Source organism: Phyllobates terribilis, unplaced genomic scaffold (assembly GCF_046119375.1).
Source record: "Phyllobates terribilis strain yellow unplaced genomic scaffold, ASM4611937v1 Scaffold_3__8_contigs__length_932513732, whole genome shotgun sequence".
Taxonomy (NCBI): domain Eukaryota; kingdom Metazoa; phylum Chordata; class Amphibia; order Anura; family Dendrobatidae; genus Phyllobates; species Phyllobates terribilis.
The window spans coordinates 65,176,611-65,190,514 of NW_027362763.1; the positions used below are offsets into that span (position 1 = coordinate 65,176,611).

Genomic DNA, 13,904 nt, shown 5'->3' on the forward strand with positions numbered 1-13,904 from the left:
CTGTGGGAGGGTGGGTGGCTGGCTGCATACTTGCGCTTGCATTCCAAGGAATGGGTTAGGGACAACTGAACGCTGCACTGGGACAAGGACGTGGACGGTGATTGTTGCAAGTCTGCAACGACAGGTGCATGGCGGGAGGCATCTTCGCATGTGCCAAGGATCACTTATGATGGGCACACTTTTAGGCAGTGACCTGGGAGTCAGAAATGCTTCCAGAGGTCTTCCCCATGCTGTTCCCATGTCTTTTCAGCAATGTACGCATGTGTCTGATAAGGGGTCACATACCACATGGCCAGATAAGTTTGTAAAATGTTAAAATTACATTTCTCAGTGAATGCATTTGTCTTGGTTGAAAGCAATGCAAAAGTGCAAAAACGCATCAAAAATGCTATGTGTGAACATAGCCCAAGGTGTGGAGGAGTATTTTTGGTTTTGGTTATTTATTTTGCCTTATATACTAGTCATTACCCTGGAAAGGATGTTCCTTAACATATTTCCCAGGAAAATCCATTTTGTTTTTGTTTTTGTATGTTTTATTGTGAGTCCGTAAAAGTGACGTAATACTCTGACAACGTTGTTGACAGCAGTGACCTGGGAGTCAGAAATGCTTCCATGGGTCTTTCCCATGCTGTTCCCATGTCATTTGAGCACTGTTCCCATCGATTTGGGCAATTTTTAGGCCCTCTGCAAACCGCCGAGGAGCCGTCTGAAAAATGCTCGAGTTTCCCATAGACTTACATTGGGCTCGTTGCTCAAGTCGAGCACCCGAGTATTCCAATTTGCTCGACCCGAGCAACGAGTACCCAAGCATTTTAGTGCTCGCTCATCTCTAGTCATTCCACATGTCATGAAAAAGGTGGAGAAGAGGTGGGTGGATGGTAGGGCCTTAAAAATCATCACTCCACCTTTACCAGTACTGAAAGCTTAGAAATATTGTGTTTGCCTTTTTCTTAGACTTGAAGACATTATGGGTAATTATGGGTAATATTGTCTCTGATAACAGAAAATGTTCAAAAAGAGATCGAAAAGGTTATCGGATCAACTGAGCCTCAGATGGCGCACCGCAAACACATGCCATACACAGACGCCATAATCCACGAGGTTCAGAGATTCGCCAATGTTGTGCCAACCAATCTGCCACGTATGACTACTCATGACATCACACTGAAGGGTTTCTTCCTACCAAAAGTAAGCAGTAAAACATTGTATTGCATGACTTTTTTAATTTCAGGAAGTTTCTGTTTTAAGGTTTATATGAACTATTGATTTATTTAGTATTAAGAGAAGAGCTTGTTTATTATCATACTTCACAAATAATAGAATTGTTCTCACTCTGCCCACTGAATTCACTGGGTGCTGCAAAAAAATGTTCCGAACATAGTTTGGGGCCAGGCTGGAAAAAATACAACTTAATTTTGGAAGGAAAAACACAATTAATATATGGAGTTTAAGATATTATGTGGATATGTGGATACAGTATGGTTTTTCCAGTAATTATGTCCAAACACTCAATCCATACGTATTGTGTAATGTTTCTCTTAGGCCACTAGTAGGTGTCTACCTTCTAGACTCTAAACAAAGCAATGTGAACTGAGGACTAAGATGGTAGACATGCAAGAAATAGGAGCATGTTCACACTAGCAAAAAGAAGCAAAACCTACAAAAGACAAAAATATATCTCATACCCTACCATCATTATATATAAATGTAAAGCAAAGTTGCATAATAAATATAGGGTACTTAGTGAACTATTTTTGATAAAAAAAAGTATACAAGCCGTCCCACCAGCGAGATATATTTTTGTCTTTTGTAGGTTTTGCTTCTAGACTCTAGACTGCTGTTTGACCCTTTAAAAGTCTTGAAATATGACTCGGGCAATAAACCAACCTTACAGTGGTGCTTGAAAGTTTGTGAACCCTTTAGGATTTTCCATATTTCTGCAGAAATTTGACTTAAAACTATGGCAGATTTTCACACACCTCCTAAATGCAGATAAACTGAAGCAAATCAAACAATTAAGTCCAAAATGTTACATTTTATAATTTTTTTTAAATGAGGAAAATGATCCAATATCACTCCTGGCAGTGGCAAAATTGAACTTTTGCTTCCAGTATAATGTCTGGTAGGACTTCCTTGTGCAGCAGTAACTGCATCTAAATTTTTCAGGTAATTACTGATTAATTACATCAAGCACATCAGCTTGGAGGAATTTTAGCCCATTACTCTGCACAAAACAGCTTTAACAGTGTTATGCTGTTGGGTTATCTCTAGTGTTGAGCGATACCGTCCGATATCGGGAAATATCGGATCGGATTGGATCAGACCAATACCCAAAAAATATCGGATATTGCCGATTCCAATACCGGAAACCAATGCAAGTCAATGGGACACAAATATCGGAATGAAAATAAACCCTTTCTTTCCTTGTAGGTTAATTCTACATGAAGGAAAACAACTAAGAATAATGTAGAATGTATTAGGGGAGGTGGAGGAGACATTAAAGGCATAGACGTTTAGCCCAATCAAATAGAATAGCAGGAATTAATATTTTTTTTAAGATGTTCGGAGTTACAAAGATATTGACTATGTTAAGCTTTTTTATATTTTGTCAGATATTTATGTTTCACTACTTCCATGCTCGTCACCTTCTTTTTTACTTCTCCCACACTTTCTTCTTCATCATCCTCAGCAGCAGCATCTTTTTCATCAACTTCTTCTTCACCTTATTCATCTTCTTATTCTTCACCTTCTTCCTATTATTCTTTTTTTTTACATTTTTCATATTCGTCTTATTCAACTATTATTCTTCTTCATATTCTACTTCTTCATCTTCTTCATTTTCTTCTTCTTCATCAATTCTTATTTGTGACAGGCATTGCTGTAGTTGTTATCTATAAAAGTTGGAAGATTACATCTTCCGTTCTGCCTGTCACAAAAGATTTACAACAGGATTTGTCCGCGTTCAGTTTGGCCTGCAGCAGCAGGTCTTTTCCAGGGTCACCACGAGGAGGAACGGACTCACCCCATACACTGCTTAGTCTTCTTCTGCTTATAATTTAGATAATATCTTTTGCTCTGATTTTTAGTCTTATACTTAATGTTCTTCTGCCTTTTGTTCTGCAGCTTATTGTTCTTCTGCTTCTTGGTCTTCTGTCTCTTGTTCTTCTGTATCTTGGTGGTTGTCTTCTTGTTCTTTGTCCTCTTGGTCATCTTCTTCAGGGTCATCTTCTTGGTCTTCTTTGGGGTGGTCTTCAGGGTCGTCGTCTTCGGGGTGGTCTTCAGGGTCGTTGTCTTCAGTGTCGTCGTTTTCGGGATCCTCGTCTTCTTCCGGGTGGTCTTCAGGGTCGTCGTCTTCAGGGTCGTCGTCAGGGAGATCCAGAGTGATTACCAAAAACCATTTCAAAAAGCTTCAAATTGGAAATGTAGCAGAAGGTACAAGAAGGCTGAGGCACTGCCTGGAACCAGCTGACGGTACTGGAACCCGGATGGGTAGCAGAAGGTACAAGAGCCAATGGAACTACCGAGGACCAGCTGACGGTACTGGAACGCGGTTACTAAGCAGGAGGTACCTGTGCCAGAAAGCACTACCAAGGACCAGCAAACGTTGGTGGAACTCGGATACCGGGAAGGAGGCACCTAAGCCAAAGGCACTGCCAAGAACCACCTAACGGTACTGGAACCAGGATGGGTAGCAGAAGGTACAAGAGCCAATGGAACTACCGAGGACCAGCTAATGGTAATGGAACTCAGATAGGCAGTAGAAGGTACCCATGAAAAAAAAAGTTGCAAGGCCGCGAGCCGGCCGTAGTTACCGAAACCCACAGTCCTACAGGGGGTACTTGTCCTATTGGCACTATGGAACCAGCCTTCATTGCGAGATCCCACAGCCCACATAGGAGTCACCTAAACTGCAGGCACCATAGAGTCGGCTAACCCGACCGCAACACGACAGGACAAGGTATTGGAGGCAAAGTGACGTTGACACTACCTGGAAACAGCTGGCGTGCTGGAACCAGGCTGGGAAGGAGGGAGTACCCATGCCAAAGACACTGCCGAGAACCAGCTGACAATACTGGTACCCGGATGGGTAGCAGAAGGTACAAGAGCAAATGGAACTACCGAGGACCAGCTGACTTTACTGGAACCTGGATGGGTAGCAGAAGGTACAAGAGCCAATGGAACTACCGAGGACCAGGTAATGGTACTGGAACTCAGATAGGCAGCAGAAGGTACCCATGAAAAAAAAAGTTGCAAGGCCGCGAGCCGGCCCGAGTTGCCGAAACCCACAGTCCTACAGGGGGTACTTGTCCTATTGGCACTATGGAACCAACCTTCATTGCGAGATCCCGCAGCCCACATAGGAGTCACCTAAACTGCAGGCACCATAGAATCGGCTAACCCTGCCGCAACATGACAGGACAACGTATTGGAGGCAAAGTGACGTTGACACTACCCGAAAATAGCTGGCGTGCTGGAACCAGGCTGGGCAGTAGGGAGTACCCGTGCCAAAGGCACTGCTGGGAAACAGCTGGTAGTGCTGGAACGCAGGGTAAATACTAAAAACAGAGTGAAGCAAGAGGCCTAATTGGAGCGAGTTTAAAATCAGTAGTAGTGTGAATGTGGACAGAGCAGGAGAAATTGCCGGACACACAGTAGGGGATCAGCTGACGTTACTGAACCCCAATAACACTGGAGCAAGTGTTGACTGTGCAGACAGCACTTCTGAGCAGCAACTAGCGGTGTTGGAGCCCAGGGTAAACACTGAAAACAGAGAGGAGCCAGACAGAGGCCTAATTGGAGCAATTTTAAAATCAGTAGTAGTGTGAATGTGGACAGAGCAGGAGAAATTACCGGACACACAGCAGGGGAACAGCTGACGTTACTGAACCCCAATAACACTGGAGCAAGTGTTGACTGTGCAGACGGCACTTCTGAGCAGCAACTGGCGGTGTTGAAGCCCAGGGTAAATACTGAAAACAGAGAGGAGCCAGACAGAGGCCTAATTGGAGCAAGTTTAAAATCAGTAGTAGTGATAATGAGGACAGAGCAGGAGAAATTGCCGGACACACAGCAGGGGATCAGCTGACGTTACTGAACCCCAATAACACTGGAGCAAGTGTTGACTGTGCAGATGGAACTTCTGAGCAGAAACTGGCAGTGTTGGAGCCCAGGGTAAATACTGAAAGCAGAGAGGAGCCAGAGGTCTAATTAGAGCAAGTTTAAAATCAGTAGTAGTGTGAATGTGGACAGAGCAGGAGAAATTGCCGGACACACAGCAGGGGATCAGCTGACATTACTGAACCCCAATAACACTGGAACAAGTGTTGACTGTGCAGACAGCGCTTCTGAGCAGCAACTAGCGGTGTTGAATCCCAGGGTAAATACTGAAAACAGAGAGGAGCCAGAGGCCTAATTAGAGCAAGTTTAAAATCAGTAGTAGTGTGAATGTGGACAGAGCAGGAGAAATTGCCGGACACACAGCAGGGGATCAGCTGACGTTACTGAACCCCAATAACACTGGAGCAAGTGTTGACTGTGCAGACGGCACTTCTGAGCAGCAACTGGCGGTGTTGGAGCCCAGGGATTACAGTTCAGGTGGTAGAAGCATGAACACAACAGGAGACCTGGATACTGTTGACAAACAATTATTTAATCTGGAAGAGGACTGGCAAAGTCATGCGAGATCCAGGCCTTGTTCATTTTCAGAAAAGTTAGCCGGTCAACGTTATTGGAGGATAGTCGGATGCGACGGTCTGTTAGTACACCACCTGCGGCACTAAAGATGCGTTCCGATAATACACTAACAGCAGGGCAAGCCAGCACCTCCAATGCATACTGGCTAAGCTCTGGCCCTGTATCCAGCTTAGAGACCCAAAACTTGAAGGGGGAAGAGCCGTCTGGGAGTACACTGAGAGGGCAAGACATGTAGTCTGTCACCATCTGATGGAAACGTTGCCTCCTGCTGACTGGAGCCGTCTGTGATGGTGTAGACATTTGTGGCGGGGACACTAAACTTTGCCACATTTGTGCCATACTGGTCTTGACTTGTGCTGAGGCTCTGCTTCTGCTCCCTCTTTGTGCAGAGCTTCCTCCAGTGCCTCGACACACTGAGCTGCTTTGTAAAGCACTAGCAGCACTGCTCTCGGGTGGAATGGAGAACATGATGGAATGCACCAGTGTGTCTTGGTACTCCCGCATTTTATGTTCCCGGTTCAACAGTGTTATGAGGCTTTGTAAGTTGTCCCGGTAGCGAGGATCTAGGAGGGTGGACACCCAATAATCAGCAGTGTTGTGTTGAGAATGTGGGCGATGCGGCGGTCGTTTCTCAGGCACTGCAGCATGAAATCAACCATGTGCTGCATACTGCCATACTGAGGCGTGATCTCTGCCTGCTCTGCATTACCCCACCCTCGCTCTAGATACTGACTACTAGAGCATTGTGTACCTCCCTCCTCTGGACAGATGTCTTCCTCCTCCATTGACTCCTCCTCATCCTCCTCACAAAGTGTCCACTGCCTAGGCCTTTGTGAGGAACCACGTTGCGCAGACTGTACAGAAGCAGATGGCATTTGTGACTCCTCATCCTCCACCTCTTCCAAAACCTCCTCCCTTAGTGCTTGCAGTGTTTTTTCAAGCAGGCAGATAAGGGGAATAGTCATGCTGACTAGTGCATCATCTGCACTCGCCATCTGCGTGGAATAATCGAAGGCACGCAAAACGTGGCAGATGTCCTTCATAGAGGCCCACTCAGTGGTGGTGAAGTGTGAACGGCGCGCAGTGCGACTTGTTTGCGCCTGCTGCAGCTGGTACTCCATTACTGCTGCCTGCTGCTCACACAACCTCTCCAACATATGTAACGTTGAATTCCACCTGGTGGGTAGGTCACATATGATGCGATGATCCGGAAGGCATAATCGGTGCTGCAGAGCTGCAATGCGTGATCTTGCGATGAGGGAATGCCGCAAGTGAGCGCACTCTATGCGGACCTTGTGCAGCAGTGCATCAAGATCCGGATAGTCCCTCAAAATACTCTGCACGACCAAGTTGAGCACATGTGCCAGACATGGGATGTGAGTGAGGTTGCCTACGCCCAGAGCTGCCACCAGATTTCGGCCATTGTCACACACTACCATGCCTGGCTGGAGATTCGCTGGCACAAACCACACGTCGCTCTGCTGCTTGATGGCATTCCAGAGCTCCTGCACTGTGTGGCTTCGATTCCCCAAAGAAATGAATTTCAATATGGCCTGTTGACTAGTGTTGAGCCACCCCCATAGTGTTCGAGTTCGGTTCGGTTCGTCGAACACCCGTATGTTCGCCGAACTGTTCGTCGAACACAGTTAAAACCAATGGCAGGCAAACAAAAACACATAGAAACACATAGAAAACACCTTCAAAGGTGTCCAAAAGCTGACAAACTGCTCAGAAGACACAACTAACACATGGAAAAGTGACAAGTACATATAGTCATGCGAAAAGAAAAGAGGTGGAGGAGTAAAAGTAGGGGGAGACACAGATATAGGCATGTCATGCCCTTCTAAAACCAAAAAAGTGTGAAGCCGACACAGCCAGTCCGTTACTGCCCGTGCGACCTCTGTGTCGCCGGCTTTGTGCCAGAGCCGCAGTGGACCCTGACGGCCAGCCCCCCTCTCCCAATACTGGTGCCTGTCCGCTGGTGGGTCGAGCGAATCCCCCCTGCGGTGGAGGCAGGTCTAATCTTTTTAATTTAAATTGTCTCTCTAATTTGAATGAGTACACTTTAAATCCTTTTACAAGGATCTATTGGAGGGCAAGTCTCATGCCAGCAGCCGCGTAATTCCAGCTCCAGTAGCGTCCACTAAAGCTGCTGCAGTTAAAAAGCTTTTATAAGGATTGAGCTCGGCGGTCCACCGCAAGGCGTCCTACCGCCAGTCCCAGCCCCTATGCCTTGGGGTGCCTCTCCGATGCTCTTCACTGAGTGTCCCGGGGAGCCCGAACCATTTCCTTTGAAAAAATTAAGTGTCCAAACTACAGGTGGTGTAGCTTGCTTAACAGCTGGGATAATCCGTTGACTAGCAGACACTGCTACTAGGCACAAAGTATTTCCTGGGCTAGATGCAGTTAAAAATTTGTAATTAGATACTCTCGTTGGATGCTGAGAAAGCATTCCACAGAGTCTCCTGGCACGCCATATATTATTCTCTTAAAAAAGCTTGGGGTAGGCGTCTAGGGAACCCTTTTATAGCCAAAATCACGGCCCTGTATCGCAATACGTCACCTAGGCTGAAGATAAATGGAACATTTTCATCACCTTTCATAATCACCAATGGGACAAGGCAGGGATGTCCTCTGTCCCCTCTCTTATACATCCTAGTGACGGAGCACCTGCTCTCATCAATTCGCCATAACCCCAATATTAGGTGGATTGAGGTGGGAGGCACTGAGTACAAGTGCTCTGCATTTGCTGATGATGTCCTAGTATATATCACTCAATCACATATATCCATCCCTGCTGTTATGGCTGAAATAGATCACTTTGCTGCATGGTCAAATTTTAAAATCAATGCAGCGAAGTCTGAGGCCCTCGATGTCTCCCTCCCCAAATCCATACAGGATTCCATCCAGTCCAACTTTCCCTTTGCCTGGCCCTCACAGGGTATCAAATACTTAGGAATTCGTATTCATGGAGACCTCTCCCATCTATGTTATCTTAATTTTGGGCCCTTTATTGAACAACTCCATACAGACCACGGTTGGCAAGTTAGAACTGTAAGATTCACTACGTGAACCACTGGTGTTTTGTACACTGTGTTCCAAATTATTATGCAAAAAGTGTTTAGGAGTGATAAGGGAAGAATTTTTTTTTTTGTCAGTTAAACTCATTGATGGTGATGTGTGTCAGGGCTCTTTATATCACTGTAAGCAATTGCAGACACCTGTGCTAATTTGTTTGGCAGGTGTGTCCAATGAAAGGCAAGACTACTTAAGAAGGCTGTCCCACATTATTAAGCAGCCTACTTTTTCTGCCAAAATGGGAAAGAAAAAGGATGTGTCGGCTGCTGAGAAGCAACAAATTGTAGAGTGTTTAGGTCAAGGCATGACTACAATCAACATTGCCAAGACACTTCATCCTGATCATCGCACAATCAAGAAGTATGTAGCTGATTCACAGTACACACGTGTGCGTGCTGATAAGGGAAAATTGAGGACTCTTTCCTACAGGCAATTACGTCAGGTTAAAAGAGTAGCGGCGAAAAAAGCCTTGTCATAGCAGCAGACAAGTTTTTGAAGCTGCTGTTGCCTCCAACGTCCCCCGAACAACAAGATGCAGAGTCCTTCAGAGGTTTGCAGCTGTGCGTAAGCCATCCTGTCAACCTCCTCTATCCACTGCATACAAGCAGAAACGGCTCCAGTGGGCCAAACAATACATGAAGACTGACTTCAAAACTGTTTTGCTCACAGATGAGTGCCGTGCAACGCTCGATGGTCCAGATGGATGGAGTGGAGGATGGCTGGTTGATGGACACCCCATGCAAACACGGCTATGGCGCCAACAAGGAGGAGGTGGAGTAATGTTTTGGGCTGGAATCATGGGGAGAGAGATTTTCGGCCCCTTTAGGATCCCTGAAGGGGTAAAGATGAACTCCATAATGTATGTGGAGTTTCTCAAACAGCACTTTCGGCCATGGTTCAAGAAGAAGAACCGTGTATTCCGCAGCAAGATCATTTTCATGCATGATAATGCACCGTCTAATGCTGCACATAACACATATGCATCTCTGGCTGATATGGGCATAAAAGGGAACAAACTTATGGTGTGACCCCCATGCTCCCCTGACCTCTTCCCCATTCAGAACCTCTGGAGCATCATCAAAAGGAGTGTCTATGATGGCGGGAGGCAGTTCACATCTAAGCAACAGCTCTGGGAGGGTATTCTGTCCTCATGCAAACCATCCAAAACCTGACAAATTCAAAGGACGAGAGAGTTCAGAAGCTCCTTTCGAACAAATGGTCCTATGTGCAAATGTAACATCACCTAGAATAAAGTTTTGAGTTGAAAACTGTTTGATTTCAGTTTCTAATAACCTGCTAATGCTTATAATTTCAAAAATGACCATTTTTTTGTTCTTTATTAAAATGAATAGGTTGATCGAAGAGTGTGGGGGATCTAAGAGTGTGGCAACCCAGTAGCCAGGATTACTTCGAATTCTGACAATCTGAGGGTCATGTTGCAGGTAGTGCAGCAAGAAGGCACTCATGTGTCTTGCGCATCTAGGAGCCCCAAAATTATTTTCCGGGCTGGATGCAGCTACAAATAATTATTAATTTGAAAGCTGGTGGAGCTTAGTATAGATGGCCTAATAGAATCAGTACTGCACACTGCTACAAGGCCCAACTTATTTTCCAGCCAAGATACAGATAGACATGATTAGTAATTTTAAATCTGGTGGAGTTTAGTATAGATGGCCTAATAGAATCAGTACTGCACACTGCTACAAGGCTCAAATTATTTTCCAGCCAAGATACAGATAAACATGATTAGTAATATGAAAGCTTAAAATGGTTGGTGAGGTGATTTTAACAAATCATCAAGCTTTTACTCTCCCCAGGATGACACAGGGGTAGAAAAGTCATTTCGGATCCATGAATTGTTCATCTTTATGAATGTGAGTCTGTCTACATTATCAGTGGAGAGCGGCGTGATCTTATCTGTCAGCACACCACCAGCAGTGCTGAACACACGTTCAGACAGAACGCAGGCTGCGGGGCATGACAAGATCTCCAAGGCGTAAGTGGCAAGCTCCGGACATTTATCCAGATTGGAAGCCCAAAAAGAGCAAGGGTCCAGTGACACAGTCATGGCTTCAATGTTTACTTGGAGATACTCCTGTACCATCGTCTCTAGGCGTTGACTATGTGTCAGACTTCTTGTCTCCTGTGGCCTTGCAAAGGATGGGCTAAAAAAGTGGTGAAATGATTCCGCAAAATTGATGTTACCAGCAGATACAGTGTTTCTGTTACGTTTTGAGTGCTGAACACTCGACGGTCCCACGGTTGGCAAGTTGGAACTGTGAGATTCACTACGTGCACCACTAGTGTTTTGGGGAAAAGCACATGTAAGATTCTTCAACAGTCTCTGCTGATACTCCTGCATGCGTGCATCTCTTTCTATGGCAGGAATAATTTCTGCAAATTTACTTTTGTACCGGGGATCTAACAGTGTGGCAACCCAGTAGTCAGGATTATTTCTAATTCTCACAATTTGAGGGTCATATTGCAGGTAGTGCAGCAAGAAGGCACTCATGTGTCTTGCACATCCAGGAGTACCAAGTCCCTGTTGTGTTGGTGGCGAGGTAACAATCATGCTTCCTTCCTCTGTCCTCTTTCCCCAACCTCGCACAACAGAAATGTGATCAAGGTCTCCCTCATCTGATGAGTCTTCCATCAGTTTGTCCTCCACTTCTTCCTGGGCTCCTGCACCTTCCTCACTAGTTTGGCTGCTACCATGCGCCCTGGTAAAACCATCTCCTCCACCGTCACATGCCTGCCGCCTTGGTGCTGCTGACCGTCTGGACCTTGCAGATGTTAGCCCTTCCGCATACAACTCCTCCTCCTCTACTTCCTCCACCTCCTCTTGTGCCACCACCTGACTCCGAATTCTGTTTAACATGTGTTCCAGCATGTAAATCACCGGAATAGTCATGCTGATAATGGCATCGTCAGCACTAAACATCTTCGTCGCCATTTCAAAACTGTGCAGAAGGGTGCATAGGTCCCTGATCTGAGACCACTCCTCCAGCGTGATTTGCCCCACCTCTGGATCTCGTTGGCCCAGGCTATACGTCACAACGTATTGCACCAGGGCTTGTCGGTGCTGCCACAGTCGCTGCAACATGTGTAGAGTTGAATTCCACCGGGTAGGCACATCGCATTTTAGCCGGTGAAGTGACAGGCCCAACGACTTCTGTAGAGATGTAAGTCGCTGAGCTGCGGGATGCGAATGGCGGAAGTGAGCACACAGCGACCGTGCCCTCTGCAGAAGGCCATCTAGTCCGGTATAGTGGGCTAAAAATTGCTGGATAACCAGGTTCAACACGTGAGCCATACAAGGCACATGTGTGACATTGCCCCGGCGAAGGGCCACACTGAGGTTTGCAGCATTGTCGCTCACGGCCTTCCCAGGTTTCAGGTCCAGTGGAGACAACCACTGGTTCTCCCGAGCTGACCTCATCTCCTCAGCTGTGTGACTCACATTTCCCAGACATTTCAAAGTAAAAACCGCCTGATGACGTTGAGCCCTGCTGCCAGCATAGTAAGGAGGTGTGCAGGATCCCTTCTGCGCAGTTAGAAACCTTGTGGCATGACCAGACAGGCTTTGGGTGCAGGTGGAGGACCGAGAGGAGGATGAGGAGGCAGAAGCAGTGGAGGAACTTTGAGATAAAGAGGATTGACGCACAACTCGTGGGGATGGCAAGACTTGGACAGCAGCCCCTTGTCCTGCTGTCACCATAGTTACCCAGTGCCCAGTGAGCGACATGTAACGCCCCTGTCCATGCCTACTCGTCCAAGTGTCTGTGGTGAAATGCACCCTGTCACACACAGAGTTTCTCAAAGAAGCGGTGATGTTGTGTGCGACATGCTGGTGGAGCGCAGGCACACCTTTCTTTGAGAAGTATTGCCGACTGGGCATCTGGTACTGGGGCACTGCGACGGACATAAGGTCTCGAAAATCCTCTGTGTCCACCAGGCGCAAAGGAAGCATTTCTGTAGACAAGAACTTACAGATGGTGAAATTCAACCTCTTAGCTTTCTCATGGCTAGGAGGAAATGGTCTTTTACTTGTCCACATCTGAGGGACCGAGGGCTGGCTGTTGTGCTTAGACGTGGTTGAGAAGGGTGTCCCCGGCAAACTGCCAGTCTGTGAGGAAGATGCAGGCGGACATGTTAGGTTGCCTTGATCCAAAGGTGGTGCTATAGATGTCGGACAGCGCTCAACACCAGCTGGTGTTTCCACCTCCAAAGAAAATGATGACCTGCCAATCACGCTGGTTGTTGTGGGTAAAGAGGTGGCAGGTCTGCGTCCCCAAACAGGTGTGACTGCTGTCCTTCCAGTCACAGAGGATGAAGAGGCCGCGGATGCACAAGATGTGGCAGACGGTGGTTGGCCCAGCCAGCTAGGCCGCATTGTAGCACAGTGAGCTTCCCACTGCAACTTATGCTTCATATCCATGTGCCGGTTCATGCATGAAGTACTCAAACTATGTATTTTTTGGCCACTACTTAGCTTTTGCTGACAAATGTTACAAATAACACGAGTTGGGTCATCTTTATCGATCTGAAAAAATTCCCAGGCTATGCAAGGCTTAGCACCCATGCGACCTGAAGAGCCACCACGACTTGTGGTCAGAGGCAGAGTTGTGTTTGAGGATGCAGTTGTTGACATGCTTCCAGTACTACGTCTCTGTCCAGGAAGGCGCAACCTGACCTCGTCGTCACTAGCATCCTCCACCACCTCCTCTGCTGACCTCATCTCTTGGCTGACTGTGGGTTGACAGTAAGAGGGATCTCCAATCTCGTCATCATCACCCTGTGTGTTATCACACCTGTCGTCCTCAGAGCCAACCTCTTCCTGCCCTGACAAAAAACTAAAGTTGTCGCTCCAATCAGGTATTTGAGTCTCATCATCATCTTCCTCATTGTCTCCACCAACAGGAGTTACAGTTTGGGAATGAGGGTCTACATTATGGTCAGAACCTTCTGCGTCTGGTCCTGGATCCGACTCATAAAGATTCTGGGCATCAGTGCAGATCATTTCCTCGTCTGGATTCACAGAAGCTCTGGAGCCGACCTCTGATTCCCAGGCTATAGTATGAGTAAACAGCTCTGCAGACTCAACCATCTGTTTTACCCCATACTCAGACGGA

General features: G+C 46.6%; 1 protein-coding gene across 1 annotated transcript in view; it reads left to right on the plus strand.

Moving 5' to 3' along the window:
- Window positions 1–13,904, plus strand: part of LOC141258807 (cytochrome P450 2C5-like) — a 283,474-nt gene that overhangs the window by 203,459 nt on the left and 66,111 nt on the right. Inside the window, exon 8 of the mRNA XM_073673949.1 lies at window positions 1,004–1,188. Coding sequence (XP_073530050.1) covers window positions 1,004–1,188 — 185 coding nt within the window. The remainder of the gene's footprint in view (window positions 1–1,003; window positions 1,189–13,904) is intronic.